The 19,369-nt window shown below is 42.0% G+C and overlaps 1 protein-coding gene across 15 annotated transcripts in view; it reads right to left on the bottom strand.

The window, feature by feature from the left end:
- Positions 1 to 19,369, bottom strand: part of LOC138747739 (V-type proton ATPase 116 kDa subunit a 1) — a 176,535-nt gene that overhangs the window by 110,662 nt on the left and 46,504 nt on the right. For 7 of the 15 annotated variants that reach the window (XM_069907259.1, XM_069907260.1, XM_069907265.1 and 4 more), the window contains 2 exons: positions 18,615 to 18,786; positions 15,720 to 15,867 (listed from right to left, as the gene is read on the bottom strand). In XM_069907259.1, the coding sequence (XP_069763360.1) occupies positions 15,735 to 15,867; positions 18,615 to 18,786 (305 nt within the window). In that variant the 3' untranslated portion in view covers positions 15,720 to 15,734. Of the gene's footprint in view, positions 1 to 11,091; positions 13,812 to 15,719; positions 15,868 to 18,614; positions 18,787 to 19,369 lie in introns of those variants that run through there. The other 8 variants (XM_069907264.1, XM_069907266.1, XM_069907273.1 and 5 more) reach the window with 2 other exon arrangements.

Here is a 19,369-nt window from a genome sequence, read left to right as displayed (position 1 = left end):
GGAGCGGATGGAGTGTAAGGCACTAGTGAGAACCTCCTGCCAGTGAGAGGTGGGGAGACCTTTAGACCGGAGAGCCAGTGTAACCGCTCTCCATATGGTGGCATTCTCCCTCTCGACCTGGCCATTACCGCGTGGGTTATAGCTCGTGGTCCTGCTTGAAGCAATACCACACTCCAGAAGGTACTGTTGCAGCTCTGCACTCATGAATGAGGACCCCCTATCACTGTGGATGGAATTGGGGTACCCGAAGATGGTGAAAATACTGTGAAGGGCCTGTATCACTGAGGTGGCAGTGGTGTCTGTGCAGGCCACAGCGAATGGGAAGCGGGAGTATTCGTCGATGGCCGTAAGGATGTAGGTATTACGGTTGGTCGACGGTAGGGGTCCCTTAAAGTCTACGCTAAGACGCTCGAAGGGGCGGGTGGCTTTGATGACGTGGGAGTTATCCGGACGGAAGAAGTGGGGCTTGCATTCGGCGCACACCGAACAGGCTCGGGTCATGGAGCGGATCTCCTCAACTGTGTAGGGTAAGTTGCGCGCCTTGACAAAGTGAGCAAACCTAGTGACCCCTGGATGACAGAGCGCCTCATGGAGTTTCCGTAGTCTGTCCATCTGTATGCTGGCGCACGTCCCCCTGGAGAGCGCGTCAGGCGGGTCGTTGAGCTTACCAGGCCGGTACAGGATGTCATAGTTAAAGGTGGAGAGTTCGATTCTCCATCTGGCGATTTTGTCGTTTTTTATCTTACCACGCTGGGTGTTGCTGAACATGAAGGAGACCGCGCGTTGATCAGTCAACAGTGTAAAGCGCCTCCCAGCGAGGTAATGTCTCCAACGACGTACCGCTTCAACTATGGCCTGGGCCTCCTTCTCGATCGAGGAGTGTCTACTCTCCGGACCCTGGAGGGTTCTGGAGAAGAAGGCTACAGGCCGACCGGCCTGGTTCAAGGTGGCTGCCAGGGCGAAGTCGGATGCATCGCTCTCGACTTGAAACGGGACAGACTCATCGATCGCGTGCAGCGTCGCAGCAGCGATGTCAGATTTGGGCGTAATAAGAGAAAAGGCCCAGGCAGCGTTTGAGAGCTTTCTGGGTATGTGGGGGGGGGTAAGTCCATTAAGGGACGCATGCGGTCAGGATCTGGCATGACTATCCCGTTTTCCACCACACAACCTAGAATAGCGAGTCGTGTGGTCCGGAAAACACACTTGTCCAAATTGTAAGTCAGGTTTAGCTGACGGGCAGTTTGAAGAAATTTGTCTAGGTTGGCGTCATGGTCCTGCATGTCGTGGCCACAGATGGTGATATTGTCCAGATACGGGAAGGTAGCGGTTAGCCCGTTCTGGTCCACCATCCTGTCCATTTCCCGCTGGAAGACCGCGACACCATTTGTGACCCCGAATGGTACACTGAGAAATTGATATAGCCGCCCATTCGCTTCAAAGGCCGTGAATGGTCGGTCCTCGCAGCGGATCGGGAGCTGGTGGTAGGCCGAACGTAGGTCAATAGTGGAGAAAATGCGGTACTGGGCGATCTGGTTCACCACATCCGTGATGCGTGGCAGGGGGTACGCATCCAGGAGTGTGAAGCGGTTAATGGTCTGGCTATAGTCGACCACCATCCGTAGTTTTTCCCCATTCTTGACAACCACCACCTGGGCTCTCCAGGGGCTTGAACTGGGTTCGATGATGCCCTCATCCAGCAATCTACGCACCTCACTCCTAATGAATTGCCTGTTTTCGTAACTATATTGCCGACTTTTGGTGGCCACAGGCTTCCAGCCAGGGGTGAGGTTTGCGAAGAGTGCTGGCGGGGCAATCCGGAGTGTGGAAAGGCCGCAGGATTGGCCCCGGGGCACGGGGGCGGGTTGCTCGGGAGTGGGGCGATGGCAGACCGAGAGGGGGGCGTGGGGTCCCCCAAAGTGTAGGGACACCGTTTGGAACTGACACTGGAAGTCTAATCCCAGCAACACTGGGGCGCACAATTGGGGAAGGACGAATAATTTAAAGTGGGTGACCGTCACGCCCTGTACTTCCAGCGTGGCGATGCAATACCCCTTTATCCCAGTCGAGTGCGACCTCGTCGCTAATGAGATCCTCTGGGTAGTGGGGATAATGTCAAGTCCCCAACGGAGGGCCAGATCTGGCTGGATAAAACTGTCAGTTGACCCAGAGTCAAATAAGCAATTGGTGTAGTGTCCATGCACTTTAATCAGTTCCATTGCTCTGGTGAGGGGATGAGAGCATTGCTGGTTTAATGTTATTGAAGCAGTTGACAGGCGAGTTTTGCGCGATGACGTCACGCAACGGGATGACGTCACGCAACGGGATGACGTAGTCAACGCTCGAGGAGAAGGTTGGAGAACCTCCCGGAAGTGCTGTTGTGGCAGGTGAATGGTAAGTAGTGGGGTTTGTGTCAAGTGTTCCGCACGGGGGCGAGAGGCAGGCCATCACCATGGTTGCGACGGTGGGTTGCCCCTTCCGGGTTCGGCGTCTCCGTGACGTCAGGCGTTGCCGTGCAGGGGAGCCCTCACTCTCATTGGACGAGAGCTCTGGGGAAGAAGAGTTTGAATGGGATAGTGGCGGTTGAGCTTCACACGAGGCACTGTGTTTGCTGGCGGCCATTTTAGACCTACAGACTGCAGCAAAGTGGCCGTTTTTAAGGCACTTCTGGCACCTGGCTTTTCTTGCTGGGCACTGGGACCTGCTGTGCTTGTCCCTCCCGCAGAAATAACATTTCGGGTTCGCACGGGGCAGGGTAGCAGCAGCCGACAGGCCGTCAGGGGTAGGGTAGAAGGGCACTTTACTCACATCAGAACGAGGGGTCCAGTCCCTAGAGAGCTCGGTGGACTTTAAGGCTGCATCCTCCATTGTGATTGCAATCCGGGCCACGTCCTCTAGTTTTTCTACCCCTTGTTCGAGCAAACGCAGCCTCACTTCGTTTGATCGGAGCCCGGCCACATAGGCATCCCGGACGAGGTCGCTAGTGATCTCGGCAGCAGTTTTGTCCACACAGTTACAGTCCTTGCCCAATGCCTTTAATACTTGTAAATATGCTCTGCTGGACTCACCGGGCTGTTGCTTCCTCGACGCAAGCACGAGCCGGGCATGAACTCTGTTCACCGGTTGATCATACAGTCCTTTCAGTACCTTTATGGCTGCGGTGTAAGTGGTCTCATCCTGGATGTTCTCGTAGACTCTCAAGGACACCATAGACAGCAATGCTGTTAGACGCTGGTTATCCTCCTCCACCTCAATGAATCTCAGGAAGTTTTCAAAGTTCAGCAGCCAGAAGTTAAAGGCTTTGAAGGCTGTAGCTGACTGTGGGTCGATATCAAGTTTTTCTGGCCGAGTTAAACGCTCCATCCCTTTCAAAAAAAATTCTTTTTGCTAATAAAATTGTAGAGCTCGTCGAAAGAACCAAAGACTTGTTGATCCAAACCAAGGCTTTTATTAGCAAAAGACCGGAGCTCTTCACAGGTGGCCGACCAGTCCGGAATGATCCGACCTGGCTAGGGACACAACCCTTTAAGGCCCAAACAATAGGTGTGGCTTAGCTCTCAGCCAATCGCTGTAAGCACAGTCTAGATACAGTAACTATATACACTATGTACATTGGTGATAGATCTGTACTATCACACCTTCCTGAGCGGTAACCATTTACCTTTCAAGCACCAAAGTCTAGTGAAGATTCATAAATGTTAAATTCTGTGCACAGTATAAGAATTGCTTGAATGGAGGAGTAAAAAATGAGATTGGACTGTGAATCCAAAGAATCCAAAGAACTTTTCTGAACTTACACACACACATTACATACATGTGTGCTTAGAATTAGAAGGGGGTTAAGTTAATAGTAATAAGTTAAAGTTTGATCCTGTTTTTAAGTTTAAAGAAAATTAAAAGTAACTTTTGTTTAAGTAACCATTTGTCTTGGTGAATTTCTATTGCTGCTGGGATTTGGAGTCCTCTGAGCCCATAACATTAGAGATTTCATTTTAAAAGGCAAAGAAAGTTATCATCCATCTCCAATTGCTTTGCAGCTGAGGATGTACCAAACACAAATCTAAACAATTCCAATAGTGGAAGTGAAATACAGCAAAGCACAATTTAAAATGACACTGATATTTTCCTTTAAAGTCAGCAGATTGCTAGCCCTGAGACAAATGGCCTTGTTTTCAGCTCTCAGCGTTCATGGGGGTGGGGGGGGGGGGGCGGTTTCCTGATACACATGCTTTGACCTGTGGAAATGCCAAATATCCAAATACAGCCATCGGTGTCATATTAAAATATTCAGGAAAAGGATATTGTAAAATGTATCAGCGACATACAATGGTTTAATTGCTGGAGCAAATGCATTTTCTTTCTTGTTAACGCCCCTTTCAAACCATATATTTTTCTCTGACCAGCAGCAGAAACAGCTAATAATTTTCATCCTCTGAATCCTACCTTATTCACGGGAGTATTGTCCCCCCTCCCCCCGCCCCCAGAGACAATGCCTTAGCTAGTTAAACTAGTAAGGGGTAATAAAAAGACAGTTCGCTTAACACTAAAATTACTCATTTTCTCTCAGAAAAAATACTAAAGTAATGATTTGTTTTCTCGCAGAGCAACTAAAGCAATAAATTACATCTTCAGAGATTAAAACATACTGCCAAACTTGAATATCGAGTTGTGAGCGGAGTTGATTTTTCTTCATTTTCTTTTTCTTTGGTCAGTTCATTCTGGTGTAGACGTTGAAAAATAACAGCCATTCCTAACCCATTTCTTGTGCTATTTCAGGAACAGCGGAATGATTGGTAACATTGGTTAATGTTATGTCTTGAAGTAAACAATGCTATTCAAGAACTGCAGAGAAAGGAGGGAGCCTGTTAAAGTTGTGACTGTCTGAATGAGATAGACACTAAGTAGTGTAAAATCATTCCAGCAATCCAGGGCAATTCCACCTCTCAAGTATCTATGGGCATGCATGTACAGGGGGGTTTACAGCCACAATCTACAAAATTGAATGGCCTACTCATGCTCAGTATGGTCTTGGGTTAGATCCCCTTTATACCTCCTCCCTCTCACATTAAACCTATGCCCTCTAGTTTTAGACAACCTACCATGGGAAACAGACACTGACCTCTCAATGCTGTAGAACCATAGAACACTACAGCAGAGAAAACTGGCCATTCGGCTCCTCTAGTCTGGGCCAAAACATCATACCGCTAGTTCCACGGACCTACACCCATTCCAGACCATTCTCATCCATGTCCCTATCCATTTTTTTTTTAAACATAAAAGTGCGGCAGCATTTACCACATCAGGTGGCAACTCGTTGCACACTCCCACCACTCTCTGAGTGAAAAGGTTCCACCTAATTTCCCCCTTTCACCCTAAAGCTATGACCTCTCGTATTTATTTTTCCTAATCTAAGTGGAAAGAGCCCACTCACATTTACTCTGTTTATACCCCTCAATTTTGTAAGCCTCTATTAAATCTCCCCTCATTCTTCTGTGCTCCAAGGAATAAAGTCCTAACCTGTTTAATTTTGCCCTGCAACTCACTCCTGAAGTCCCAGCAACATCCCAGTAAATCTTCTCTGCACTCTTCAATCTTACTGATATCCTTTCTGTAGTTTGGCGAGCAGAACTGCACACAATCCTCCAAATTTGGCCTCACCAATGCCTTATACAACCTTGCCATAACATCCCAACTCCTGCGCTCAATACTTTGATTTATGAAGGCCAAGATGTCAAAAGCTCTCTTTAAAACCCTTTTGGACCGGTATCATTCTATATTCATTGCTTGTTCTTCCTTCCTGACCCGTGAGTAGGAAGGATCATGCCTAACACAATTCCAAAGCACCAATAATATTCCTGTAACAAATTGTGCAGATGGAGGCCATTCATCCCAACGCTAGTCAAGATGGAACTGGAGTGTAATTGAATTTCCCACTGTTAGTCTACAACCCTGTCTTCTAAATGTAGTGACAGTTCCCATCTCTACAAGCAACAAGTTCCAAGCCCACACCACTCACAGGGAAACCATGTATTTTCTAAACAGTCTTCTGATCCTTCCAGAAATTCACTTCTATCCCAAACTTCCATAGCAGCATTTAAATTTCCTTCCTCATACCAATGGTCTCTGGTTGATTTAATTTAGTAATGCAGCCTCGCCAGTTTCAGACAAAATAAAGCATAGTGCATTGAACTGAGATGCCTGTTCTCGCTGCTGCCATCAAGAAAGAGGTATCAGTGCCACAAGACTCGCACCAGCAGGTTCAGGAGTAGCTGCTACCCCTTGATATGCCATAGACGTGGACCAGTCAAGTATTATACCAATACAGGGCTTTTATTACCAGATTAGAACCACTTCTAAACTGGCTGGTGGGAAAGCATCTCCATCTGTTATATCAGTAGGGTGGAGTACCTCTACAGACAAAGGCAATAGCAAGCGATCAGTATAACACACTTCCCCCATCACATCATCACACCCCTCCTCAATGACAAACTCTATCAGCGACTCATTTAACGACTCTTACTTGTGCACTTCTGTATTGCACAGTTTGTTTACATTTCCTTATTTGTTTACATGTTCACTATGTAGTTTTTTTTTGCACTACCAATAAAGTGGTAATTCTGCCTCGCCCACAGAAAAAAAAAGAATCTCAGGGTTGCACACGATGTCATGTACTCCAACAATAGACCTGAAATCCGATTCATCTCTCCAGCCCTTGCCCAACTCTGATGGCTTTATTTATATCTTACAACTTCGCAACAAGCCTCCTTTCCTCACCAGTTCATCCACACTGGCCCCTGACATTTAGCACGCTGATCTTTGACACTTCACTTTGTGCTTCCAGTGGACAAGATGTTGAAGTCTTGACCTGCGACTCTACTCTCTGTTCACGGTTGCCTCTCAGAGTTGCCAATTACACTGAATGTCTTTCTGAGCAAGAGCGCTCCAAGAACCCTAGGCTCTGCAGAGATCAAAGGGATAATGTGTTCCAATGTTTAATGTGTTAAAATTTCCTGGAAAGTCTTTTAATAAGATCACAGTGTAAAGTTTCCAATTCACATCTGCAGAATATATCTGTTCTCAAATGTAAAGGTAATTCATCTTTTGATTTTCAACCCATCTGTATGGAGAAGTCTTTAAGCGCCTGTTTGGAATTTCACTCCTGTGAAGAATATAAGGTAAAATTCCCCATATCACTCTCCAGCTGACAACCCACTAAAGCAGAGTTCACAGCAGTCTGTAACAACTGAATTAGCAAAAGCCTCTATTTATGACTAGGTTTAGATGCTCAGCTACTTGACTGTGACAATATTTTTGGAGAAAAGCCTCTTTATTCTTTGAAATTAACATTTCCTTTATTTGTAAGGGACCTGCCCTTGTGTTTTGGCTCAGTGTCTCTGGGAAATTATCAGCCTTCCCTCAGAAAACCTAGCTTTCAACTTTGGAGTACGGGCCTACGGTCATAAGCTGCAGAAGTGGGAAATGAGGGGAAACCTTAGCTGTAGTTGGAGTAACGTCAGACGATAAACATTTGAACAAGAGAATGAGGAGCAGCAGGCAATCTGGCCCTGCAAGCTTGTGTTGACTTTTAACAAGAGCATGGCCCTTGACCCTGCTCCATATCTTAATTCCCTTAATGGCCAGAAACGTATTGATCTCAGTTTTGAATGAATCCAGTAGTCACAGGCCTTCAGAATTGGAAGTTCCAAACATTCACCATCCTCTGAGCGAAGAAGTTTCTCCTTACCTCCATCCTACCTATTGTTTTGCAACCTTGACCTGTAGCCGTGGCCAATCTTCCCTGCATCCAACCAAGTTTTAATGAGATTCACTGCTCATCCTTCTACATAAACCCTTGAGAAAAGAGGCCTGGTCTACACCCATCTCTCCTTATGCAGCAAACCTGCCACCACTGGAACTTATCTGGCGAATCTTCATTGTAAAGCTTTCAGATAAAGAAACTTAAATTACACAAAACTCCCCAGGTGCCGTCTCACTAAAGTCAAGTGCAATAAGACGTCGTTGTTTCTGTATGACGAAGGATGAGAGCTGACTTAATAGAGGTGTACAAGATTATGAGGGGCCTAGATAGGGTGGGCGGCTAGCGCCTTTTCCCTGGGAGCAACATGAGAAAAGACGAAAGGACATCAGTTTAAGGTGAGTGGAGGAAAGTTTAGGGGAGATGTCAGGGATAATTTTTTTTTAAACTTAGAGAGTGTTGGGTGTCTGGAATACGTTGCCGGGGTGGTGGTGAAGGCTGGTACAATAGGGGTGTTCAAAAGATTCTTAGGTAGGCACATGGATGTAAGAAAAATACAGGTGTGAGGAGAAGGCAAATTAGATAGTCACCACAACATTGTGGACCAAGGGGCCTGCACTGTAATCTTCTATGCTTTATGTTCAATGTACGGATCTGATTGGTTCGGTCCATAGAAAAACCCACACAGGCTGCAGGCTGGCTCATGGAAACCAGGCATCAGAGCTTGGATTTGATAGGGTGCTGAGGGCAAGAAAGGCTTCTGAAGAGCCTCAGGGGCTGAAGGTTTCCCGGCCGTATTGGAGGTTTGGATCTGGAGCTCGGGGTGCCGATGGTTTGAGTTCGAGTCTGTGCGGCAGCTGGGCAGAAGTGCTGGAGGCGAATCCACGCACACTCAGTGTCTCTGAAGCGACTCTCCTTTCTTTCTCCTGTTGTTAAGGGTGCAAGGTAATGTTGATGGTGTCTCTTTGTTGGCTTTGTGGCAGGCAAAAGTTAAAGTACATCACACATTTTAATGTATTATTCCATGACATAAAGGGAACTTTGAGCCCCTGGAAACAGGATCAGGAAAAACAATCCAGGATTCTAGAAGTCTGATATAGGAGGGATTGTGTAAATGAGACATATGTAGACATGAAGAATCTTTGAGCAAAGAGATCCCTGTAGAATGGTCACTTCTTCATTTAGAATCAAGCCAGTGTAATTTATGAGAAGTGAAAACAAACAAATCCTGCTGAACTCAACCATAAGAAAACATTTACATTGCAAACCAATTATATAACACAAATGGCTTATAAATGTTTTCACACAAATGTGATTTTCAGATGAATTAAAATGTTACTTTTGCTGCCACATAGTTTAATCCTTGTTCTCTTGCGCCATCTAATGGAAGTCCAATGCAAGGCATCAACCTTAACACTGAGCTATTATTTTCCGCTTTCTCTCGAGTTTTGGGGAGATCAAAGGAAACAGATGTAGCCAATGTAAAGACCACATACCCTTCCGTAGATGGCAGGAACTGCCATGATTCCTAAATTATGCTGCCTTTGCTCTGTATTAACTGGCATCTGTCTGTGTTATACTTGGGGTACCTTTTACACATTGACCAGTTGGACTGAGAGCAAAACAAACTTTCTCATGGCATCTTGGAATATGACTCAGTAACTTATATATGGACTTTAATGGGGAAGAAGCCTGGCACAGCAGGTTGGCGGGGGGGGGGGGGCGGTGGGTAGTTAATTATTGCCATTTTCTTTGTTTGCAAAGGGATTGAATCTGCATGGATTCTAGGCTGTCAATAAATCCCAAATGTTCCCTCTTTTCTTTCAGATTCCCAAGAATTGTATGGCATTTCTCTCCTTTCCCCCCCCCCACCCAACCAAGGAAGCTTTGATCATTCCCTTGAATCCTTTCCTCTGTTTGCCCTGATTATCTCTTAAGCACGACAGAGCTCAGTTCAGGGTCGGTTTCAGGTGTCCAGTGTCAGGCATGCAAATGACACAATCTGTCCAACACAATCATATGCAATCCACTCCTCTCATTTCACAAGGCACAAACAAAATACACTCAGAACATTTTAGCTCACACTGGCTTCCCTTATTGCTGGCGTTAGTGTTGGGTTAGCCCACACTTGGACATTAGTAGAGAGTTGCGCATAACACACTCATGGGGGATTAATTTCTGTATTTCAGGCCCTTCGATATCCTCACTGAGGTGAGATGTTAAAATTTCAGACAGAATTCATTTTCTGAATAGTTTTCTCACCTTCAGTTTATTTCCACGAAATTGCTTAAAGTGAGATTCCGCGAGAAAAATGTAATTCAAACATAACTTTTGACAAAATCAATTTAAATGAACATACTAAAAAAGAATAATTTATTTTGTATTTGGCTTTTAATTACAATATTCTGGATGACGCAGTCACACAAGGTGACCAGCTTGTTTGCACTAAAACTACCTTCTTCCTGTCTCCTTGGTGTGATTACGTCCCTATAACTCCTATCACCCACTCAGCCTCCCAAATGATCAACCAGCTCCAATTTCCTAACACGCTCTGTCAAGAACTACAGTTGGATGCACGTCTTGCAGATGAAATATTTATGATGTGAAATGAACAATTCCTCCCTGTACAAGCTGATGAAAAGTTGAGTGTTTCTTGCAGAGAATGAACTGAACTGTAAAGTCCAATACAACTTCATTTTTTAAACAGAAAATGTATTTACACAGAACCCTTCATTACCTTAGTAACCCCTATAGTTTCTTCTTTCTTTGGCTTGGCTTCGCGGACGAAGATTTATAAGTTTTCCTCTCAATTCATTAGATCTAAATATTCTACTTTTGGTTATTTTACACTAGAAATATGCTGTGTTTTAACTGTTAAAAAAATAACATCTGAGCAAAAACAAAAAAAATTCTGCCCTTCTGAATTCTAACCATTTACATACCAGGAGTGTATTTTTGACTAGTTCTGGCACATAGTTATAAGTTAAATGCCACAAATGTGGATAACTTGATGAAGTGGTTTAAATGACATTGCTAAAAAGAATAATCAAACGAGTGATTAACAAGTACATATTACGCAGGTTCAAAAATGATCAATTAAGCATCGAGCTGCTTTTATATAGATTACAGCACAGGAGCAGGCCTTTTGGCCCTTCTAGTCTGTGCCAACTATTTTTTGCCTAGTCCCACTGACCTGCACCCAGTCCATAGCCTTCCATACCCCTCCCATCCATATACCTGTCCAAATTCTTCTTAAATGTTAAAATCGAGGCTGTTATTAATTGTTTGTTATTTAATTTAAAATATAAATAAAGAATAAGAAAATAATTTACTTCAAATATACTCCACAAGACTTTTATTTCATGTTTAAATATACACTGACATTATACACAGTGATTTTCACAGATCAACCAAACTGGAATATTAGCAATCAACAGGATCGCCTCAGCTTGGCGCAGATTCACAAGCTGTAAACAGTAAAGTCGCATTAGCAAACAAGCAGAAAACATTTGTCATTCAGAAATTATACAAATTTAATGCAACATTTTAAAGTGTCTTTATTAAAATGAATGGGGTAGCAATTTGAAACATTGGTTGATGTCCAATCACCCAGAACAAACTCGACATTAGCCAATGCAATTCAAATCATTATTATTGCCTAAATTGGAATACAATTTTAAAAATGGTAATTCAGCCTGATCAGAAAATCTCCAAATATTAATCCAAGTTTAATTTTTTTTAAATATATCGCTGGCTATTCTTTGACCAAGTGTCGAGTTCTTCCTACTGATGCTGCTCAACCCACTGAACTCATCCAACATGTTGCTCTAGACACCAGCATCTGATTTCTCCCGTCTCCATGCATTACTGCACAACATGATCAATGTCCAAAAAAAGTTCACAGTGACATGCTTATTAATACACTAGATATGAGTAGAGGAGTACATCAGAAAATTCTAATAGGAACCAATTTAAAGTTTGATATGACAGTAAAGTGGGGAAAAAATTTACATCGGACCAAATTTTTCAAGATATGCAAATATTCAGTGCAAATCATTTAAAAGTTGGGGAGCTGTAGCTTTAATTTATCTAGGTGGACTGTACGTACTTTCTACAACATCTTGAAAAACATCCAGCACATTACAATACATATATACTACAAAGCATTTTTTAATATTCAGTATTCATACACAAAGCATAATGCTTTAGATTACTAACTAAACAATTACTTGGCTAACGTTCACTTTCGCCCAGAATCATGGGAACCATATAGAAATTCAAAACTTAGGTTCAGCTGCCAATGGGGTTTAAAACAGATGTTTAATTTCCAGACACATTCCAAAAGATTGCACATTTGTTTAGGTCAAGATCATCCATTGTACAAAAACAGACAGCTGCTAAATCGGTTTGGGTGGTCAGGGGAGGAAAGAACAGGAAAACTATTCACGTTAAAAAAGATGACAAATTACGGCAGCTGACATCTTGCATATTCTGGATTAAGATCTGTGGAGTTTTCATCCTGTATTTCTCTCAATTAGTACCCCAACAAGTGGACATTTAAGTAGACATCTTGTTAATAGATTGATGCCAGCTTTTCAAGACACTCAATTCCTCATTCCAAACAGGACTTTACATGATCAGGGGTATTTTCCATTACCAATGTTTGTTTTCTCAGGTCAACCTCAAAAAATCCAGGATCTCTGCGATCCATCTGAACCATGAAGTTTAGCTGAACCAAGAACATGGCACCTTCCAGTTCCAAACTCTTTGCGGTCCCTTTAGTCTCAAATGATAAAAGATTATTGATACCTTAAACCCACAAAATATTCTCATTATACTAAGAAGAGGAATAAAGAAATAGAATGAGTTAGTAGAATCATGAGCTGCGTCAGAGAACAAGGTCAACGGACAATGATTTTAAGGGCAGTTTAATAGCCATAGAGATACAAATTTGATGGGGGAAAGGGGTAAATCTAAATTGATACTTATTTTCTTCTTCAGAAGAGGAAAGCATTAATTCTGCAAAGAACTTTGCAAAGAATTCTGCAAAGAACTTTGCAAAGAATTCTGCAAAGAACTTTGCAAAGAATTCTGCAAAGAACTTTGCAAAGAATTCTGCAAAGAACTTTGCAAAGAATTCTGCAAAGAACTTTGCAAAGAATTCTGCAAAGAACTTTGCAAAGAATTCTGCAAAGAACTTTGCAAAGAATTCTGCAAAGAACTTTGCAAAGAATTCTGCAAAGAACTTTGCAAAGAATTCTGCAAAGAACTTTACCAATCTTCCTCCCAAACGTATGTATCCTAAACACACTTACAGAATAACTTTCCCTTCAACTAAGTTCAGAAACAAGTGAAACTCACTTTCCTAACATTTTCTAAATGATCTTGCTTTGTGCACTCAACTTTCACCCCATCATTCACACTCCATCTCCTGCTTCCTTATCCTATAGCTTCAGGTTATCGAGTTTATAATTATTTTAATAATTTGAAGGTCGGGAATGCCTTCCAAAAGCCACATTTCACAGATGCCTCTTCACTTGCAGTCCAAAATGTCTGTTTGCTGGCATGTCAACATAAAAAAATAAATAAATAAATCAGATCCCAGTTAGAAGTCTGGAAATGCCCTTCCACCACAAAGATGAGTAGCTGGGAGGCACAATACAGCAACACTATTGACTAATCTTAAGTCTTCCCAAAATAAATACACAAGCGAGCAGCTTATCCACTTGAAAGTACTTGTCAAAAAGGACAATTATATTAGACCAACACGGAGTTGTATCAGAAGTTCAATTACAATATAAAGTATACAATTCACACTGCATTCGTCGACAGAAGGAAACTATTTTGATTCCGTGCATGCAGAAACACATCAAAACCACCTATAACAGAGGACTAAATGATCTGAATGAACATCACAATTCAGACATTAACAGCACAAGTCTTGTAATTTAACATGAATGCCCTTTACTCTTCAAACCGTCCTTCAAGAATGCTTTCGAAAGAGAAGGGAACAAATCTGTATCCAGAACCAGAGTAAAACTTGTTCTGAAACTCGACCCTGTGAAAACAAGATTGTTGGGTCACCTGTGGCTGCGTTCTGCATAGAAATATCTGAATATCAATATAGCACACACGGTCACAATACTGTTTCAGTATACCAATGCACTGTATTATACAAGACTCATTCAATATTACATTAATATAACTTCAAAGTCTCAGTCACTAGTTCTTAATCACAGGATGGATCCATTACCCATGAATAAGTTTCCCCACAATCCAAGTGCCTGTGATGGACCTCCAACCCTTTTCTCCGCCAATGAATGGTATACCACAGAGGAGACATTTCAACTGATTCAATAATTAGAAAAGATTCCTGTTAAACAAATTATATTTCTGCTATCATTACATCTTTGGGCAAAACTGAACAGGTAGAGTTTGCCTAAGTAATAATCAAAGCACAGCAATGGTTAAATGAAAAACCACAGCTTCGCAACTGTAAATGAAAACTCCAGAGGTGTGTGTTTTTTTTTAAAAAGATGTGACGGTTTGATTCTAGAATTTTCACTTTTGAAGGATCTCTCACCCATTAAAAACAACTTGAGAAAATGGAATTGGCATTTAACTTCAACTCTATTCTTCGGAGAGCTTTTTCCTTTATTGTTTACATCCATTTCTAGCACAGATCATTACACAAGTTATGGAAATAGATTGTTCAACAGAAAAAGCCTGCATCATACACAGCAGAGGGCACCCCAAGTCAGCAAGTGTTTTTGAATCCTGGTGTCAGTATAGTAATGAATGGTACATTGAAAATTGTTTTTCTGGCAACTGAGCATAATCAGTGAAAGAGATTTAAAATAATCCATGCCAGTTCCCCAGTCAGTTGTGCAGAAAGATACGAGGTAACCCTTGCAGGAGGTGGCAAAGGTTAAGTACAATATTGAGTGCAAAGAACAGCAAGCCCGAATTTAGATCTAACAGATTCCAATGTTTTGTGCCTCATATTATACACTAAAAACAGAATTAAAAAGTTTCCTCTTCAGACATTTATGAATGTAGATGCATTGCTTCTGAACATACTGTGCCACAATGTCAAAACAGATAGCTTGCACCATGCATGTCATACAGCCTGAAAAAAATCTGGTGATACAACAGTAAAGGTGCAATGCCAAATTGGTCAGCTATGTTAATTTGACAAAAACATGCATATGGTCAAATGGACAAGCAGATGCTAATGGCTTACATTTATATTTTTTTATGAAAACACACATCACAATTTGACACTTTCAGGTCGCACCCTAACAAGCCATGCTTGAAATTTTGGCCACAACTCCCGTGCTATTGATACTGCTGACCTTTGATAATATACTACTGCTTGAGTGGATTTATCAAGAACAGTTGGATCAACTGTTTAGTACACAAAAGTATTTTTGGTGACACTAACACAAGTTTTTTTTTAAAGTCTTCATATTTTGAGTCTCCTTCACTTTTACTAAGTATTTAGAAGTTTAATATTATTATTGATTATCCATTTCTATAGATCAGGGGTGGCCAACATTTTAATTTAGACAGACAGCACAGTAACAGGCCATTTTGGCCCACGAGTACATACTGGGGGTGTAGGTTCATTGGGCAGCACGCACTCGTGGGCTGAAATGGCCTGTTACTGTGCTGTCTGTCTAAATTACAAATTAAAAGGTTGGTCACCCCTGCTATAGATGAAGTCGAAGCCAAATTTTTCTGGATTACTGGAAGCTTTACTGACAGCCAGCTGTTCCACTCACATCCCACACAATGCTATAAGCAGTACATGATGACATTTGATCTGCTGACGTGTGTGTAAATACAGGGTATAAACCAATAATTTCAAAGATGACAGTAATTCCTTACCAATGCAGTCTCCTTTGATACATAACTAATGGTTTATTCTACACTATTTTAAAAAGCATTCTAAGGCAAGAAAACTAATTTTACAGAATGGTTAACTTGCTTTAAAATTAATTTGCAACAGAAACTTCTTAATAAAAGTACACTCACTTGATACATCAATGTGCCTCACAGCCAATGACCTACACCCCCGGTACATTTTGAACAGTGGGAGGAAACTGGTGCCCCTGGGGAAAAGCCATGCAGACATGAGGAGAACATACAAGCTCCTGACAGACAGTGTGGGATTCGAACCCAAGAGCCGTAAAAGCGCTGTGGGAACCACTACACCAACTGTGCCGCCCCTTCAGTACTTCTCTCCAACTTGACTCCATTAAAAAAATAACAAATATTTACGTTATGCAAATGCTAAGATTGGTTTGCATGTATAAAGAGAGACTTCATAGAACTTGGCAAAGAAAATGTGAATCCATTAAAAAGGAAAGCAACATTGTTTACTTTGTTGAATAGATATTTTGCATTCACAGTGGGGTATTTTTTAATATTTTGGATAAATGAGGATATCCAAAACAAATCAGAAATCCTCAATTATCCAAAAAATTTTTCGGAGCCAAACTGACCTTGGCCTCCTGGTGGCAGCAGCATGGACCTCGAGCTCCCATGCAGGAGCGGCCGGCATTTTTTTTGGTGAGAATTAAACATTATTTTAATGCTTAAAAGCCTTCCCTTGTTGTTGTTTAAACATTGATACAAGTGATTTACGGTTGGTACTGGGCTGTTTTTTAAAAATTGACCTGTTCTCTATAAAAACCGTATATCTGAAATAGGCCCCGTCCCGACCATTTCATTCCAGGCTTCACAATCTTGGCCACAGCTGCTGCAGTGGGCAACGTTGCTGTGTCAGTTCTTCTGGTAGCTTGGTGGCTCCTTTAAGCTTTGTAGTTGAAAGAAGATGACTTACATTTTCCAATCCCACATCAGGAAGAGACTCTTCAAGTTGTTTTCCCAAGAGTTTAAATTCTTGTATCGACATATTCTTGTCCTCTAATGCAGCCATTCTTTCTTATAGATGCAGCTAATTTCACTCAGTAAAGTCAAGCGAGTCTCAAAATGTTTTAAACACTCTTCTCTGCTGCCATTTCGCTCTTCAGGCTTTGTCAGAGCTGCAATTCGCTGGGCAAGTTTAGCTTCTACTTCTATAACATTGTTTGCTGCAGCTTTGTGGTTGAAGGTCACCATACATCCCCCTTTGACTGGAACGTTCTCTCCAGTGTAGCCTGTTGCTTTTAATTTCACAGGATAAATCTTGCTCTTTATGATGAAGGTCTAAGTAATCGTCCATAGTTAGATTCACTTGGGCTCTGATGCCAAGCTTAAATGGAATGACTGCCTCACTCACAGTCGCTGGAACGATCCGTTCTGTTTTGCCAGCATGTCTGTGGTGAATCCACGAAGAATTCCTCCATTTCTTCGTCCACTGTATACACCTTTCTCTTGGTATCCCCTGCTTTGCAGCACCTTGCACAATGATTCTTCCTACATTTATAGCAGGACTTTCCATAGGCAAGACCCATCTTTGGAATATGTTTACTTCTGCACCTGCTGCATTTACTGTTTGAGGTTCCCACTTTGCTTTGCTGTAGCTTTGGATAACTCCTGGTGCTCTGTTTCTCTGTTTCATCGCATGCACTGTTGTGTCCATCCTGTGCAGCTCTTTAGCTTGTTCTCATGTGGTCTCTGCTGCCCTACACATAGTCACAGCCTTTTCCAGAGTCGAATCTTTTTCACATAACAATCTTTCTCCAAGTCTATTACCAGGGATTTTGCAAACTATTCTGTTTTTAGTAAGTGATTTTTTTTTCAAATTCACAGGCCTTACTCAGTGTGTCAATCTCAGCTAAGTATTGGTCAAAGCTCATACCTTATTTCTGGTCTCAGGAGAAAACTTGAATCTCTCAAATGTGACGTTTTTACTTGGAGCAAAATACTCTTCAAATTCTATCATCAGTGTCCAACGTGAAAGCTGTCTCATCAATTTGAAAACCGTTATAGATGTCTAAGGCATCTTCATCCATCAAGTGCAGAAACATAGACGTTTTCCCTTTTCCCATCGGTCTCTCCCTTTCCACCAGCTTCTAATCACTGAATTGCTGTTTGAAGCGTTTCCAATTATCGGCTAGATTGCCGGTAAACTGCACTGGTGTGGGAGGACTTAACATATCCATGCTCTTGAACTATTGTCTTTTCTTACTCACTCAGACACTTCTGACATCATGTCATGCTTGTTCTTTCAATAAGAATGACTTTATGTAGGTTTAACACGTAACCAACTTTATTTTCCTTGAGCTTCTTCAACAGACTTCCAACGGTAACACCCCCGACTCCGTCATATGTCATTTCCAGTTTCCACCCAACTGCGTGCATTGCAGCCGGGAAATGTAGTTCTTATTTACACGCATAAGAACACTCAGGAAAGTTTATTTTAATCTATTTATTTTAATTTGTATTTACTTTTCAGCATTTAATGTTTCTGGTTAATTTATTTTTAAATTATTTGTTTTTGTCTTATTTTTAAAAATATCTCTGATTCTTACAGGCATTGAAAGAGTGCAAAGGCTTTATGCAAAAGCCATAAAACTGAAGTCAATCTTAAAGCTCCAAGACAGAGACTCGCTACACTCAAGGATACATAACTGCTTATAGCTCACTCCAACTCATGTCACAGACATGGACATCAAGTCCTGATGCCAACTGACACAGAATAGCTGCAAAAGTGAATTACATCTGCAAAAAGAGTGCAGGGCAGTCATGGAGAACAGGCCAGAACAAAGCAGAGATCAAGATTAAAACCAGAACCTGCTTGAGGACCATTAGACCATTCCTGACAATGCATTCATTCAGTTAATAGATGTTTAAGCAGATTTTTAAAAACATATTAGTGAATAAAGTGGTGAATTTGGAATTTTACTCTTACCAGTGCAAACGAAGGGCATGCAGAAATGCAGAAAGACCCTCCATGACGAGCAGAATTGCTACTGTCAACACAGCAAAACCAGCAAATATGAAGAACAGGAGAAATGATCCCCCAAAGTTGTTTATTGACAATCCAATGTGCATAACCATGGTCCACAGCACTTCAGAAAGCTCTGAAACAGACAGACATGCAGTTTAGTTCATCAATTTTGAATTTATTTTTGAAACATAAATGGATAAGTGAAAAGCAAATGCATTCTAATCCATTTGAGAACAAAAATCACAACAAGAGCCAATGCTGAACTCCTGGTGGAATGGACATCATCTGACATTGCATCTATTCAGATTAGTCAAGAGAATGTCGAACATCTCATGCCATTATTTGAAAAAAAATAGGAAACACTGTTCTAGCCGATACTACTTTTAACCAATACTAAAATTGTTCAAGTGGCCATTTATCTGAATGCAGAAACTGTTCACTATCATAATCCTCATTTCCCCAATAACATCTTTGACCCTTGTACCTCTTTGCTTCTGAATATCCTTTCCTTAGCCCCTTTTATACTGCAAAGCCATGGTATTCCCAAAAGACAAGACCCATCTTAAGAAGTCAGGTTCAGAGCCGGAAAAAGCTGGCACCACAAGTCGTTTTTCCTGCAAGCCGGCTTCCTGAAGTAAAAGAGGCGGGACATGCATTGCAGCAGCGTTGGTGTCAACTTTGATGTAAAACATACGCGCCCAGAAGTGTCATTGTTG

Source organism: Narcine bancroftii, chromosome 12 (assembly GCF_036971445.1).
Source record: "Narcine bancroftii isolate sNarBan1 chromosome 12, sNarBan1.hap1, whole genome shotgun sequence".
Lineage (NCBI taxonomy): Eukaryota > Metazoa > Chordata > Chondrichthyes > Torpediniformes > Narcinidae > Narcine > Narcine bancroftii.
The sequence above is the reverse complement of the archived record's forward strand: the minus strand, read 5'-3'. Positions and strand labels throughout refer to the sequence as shown.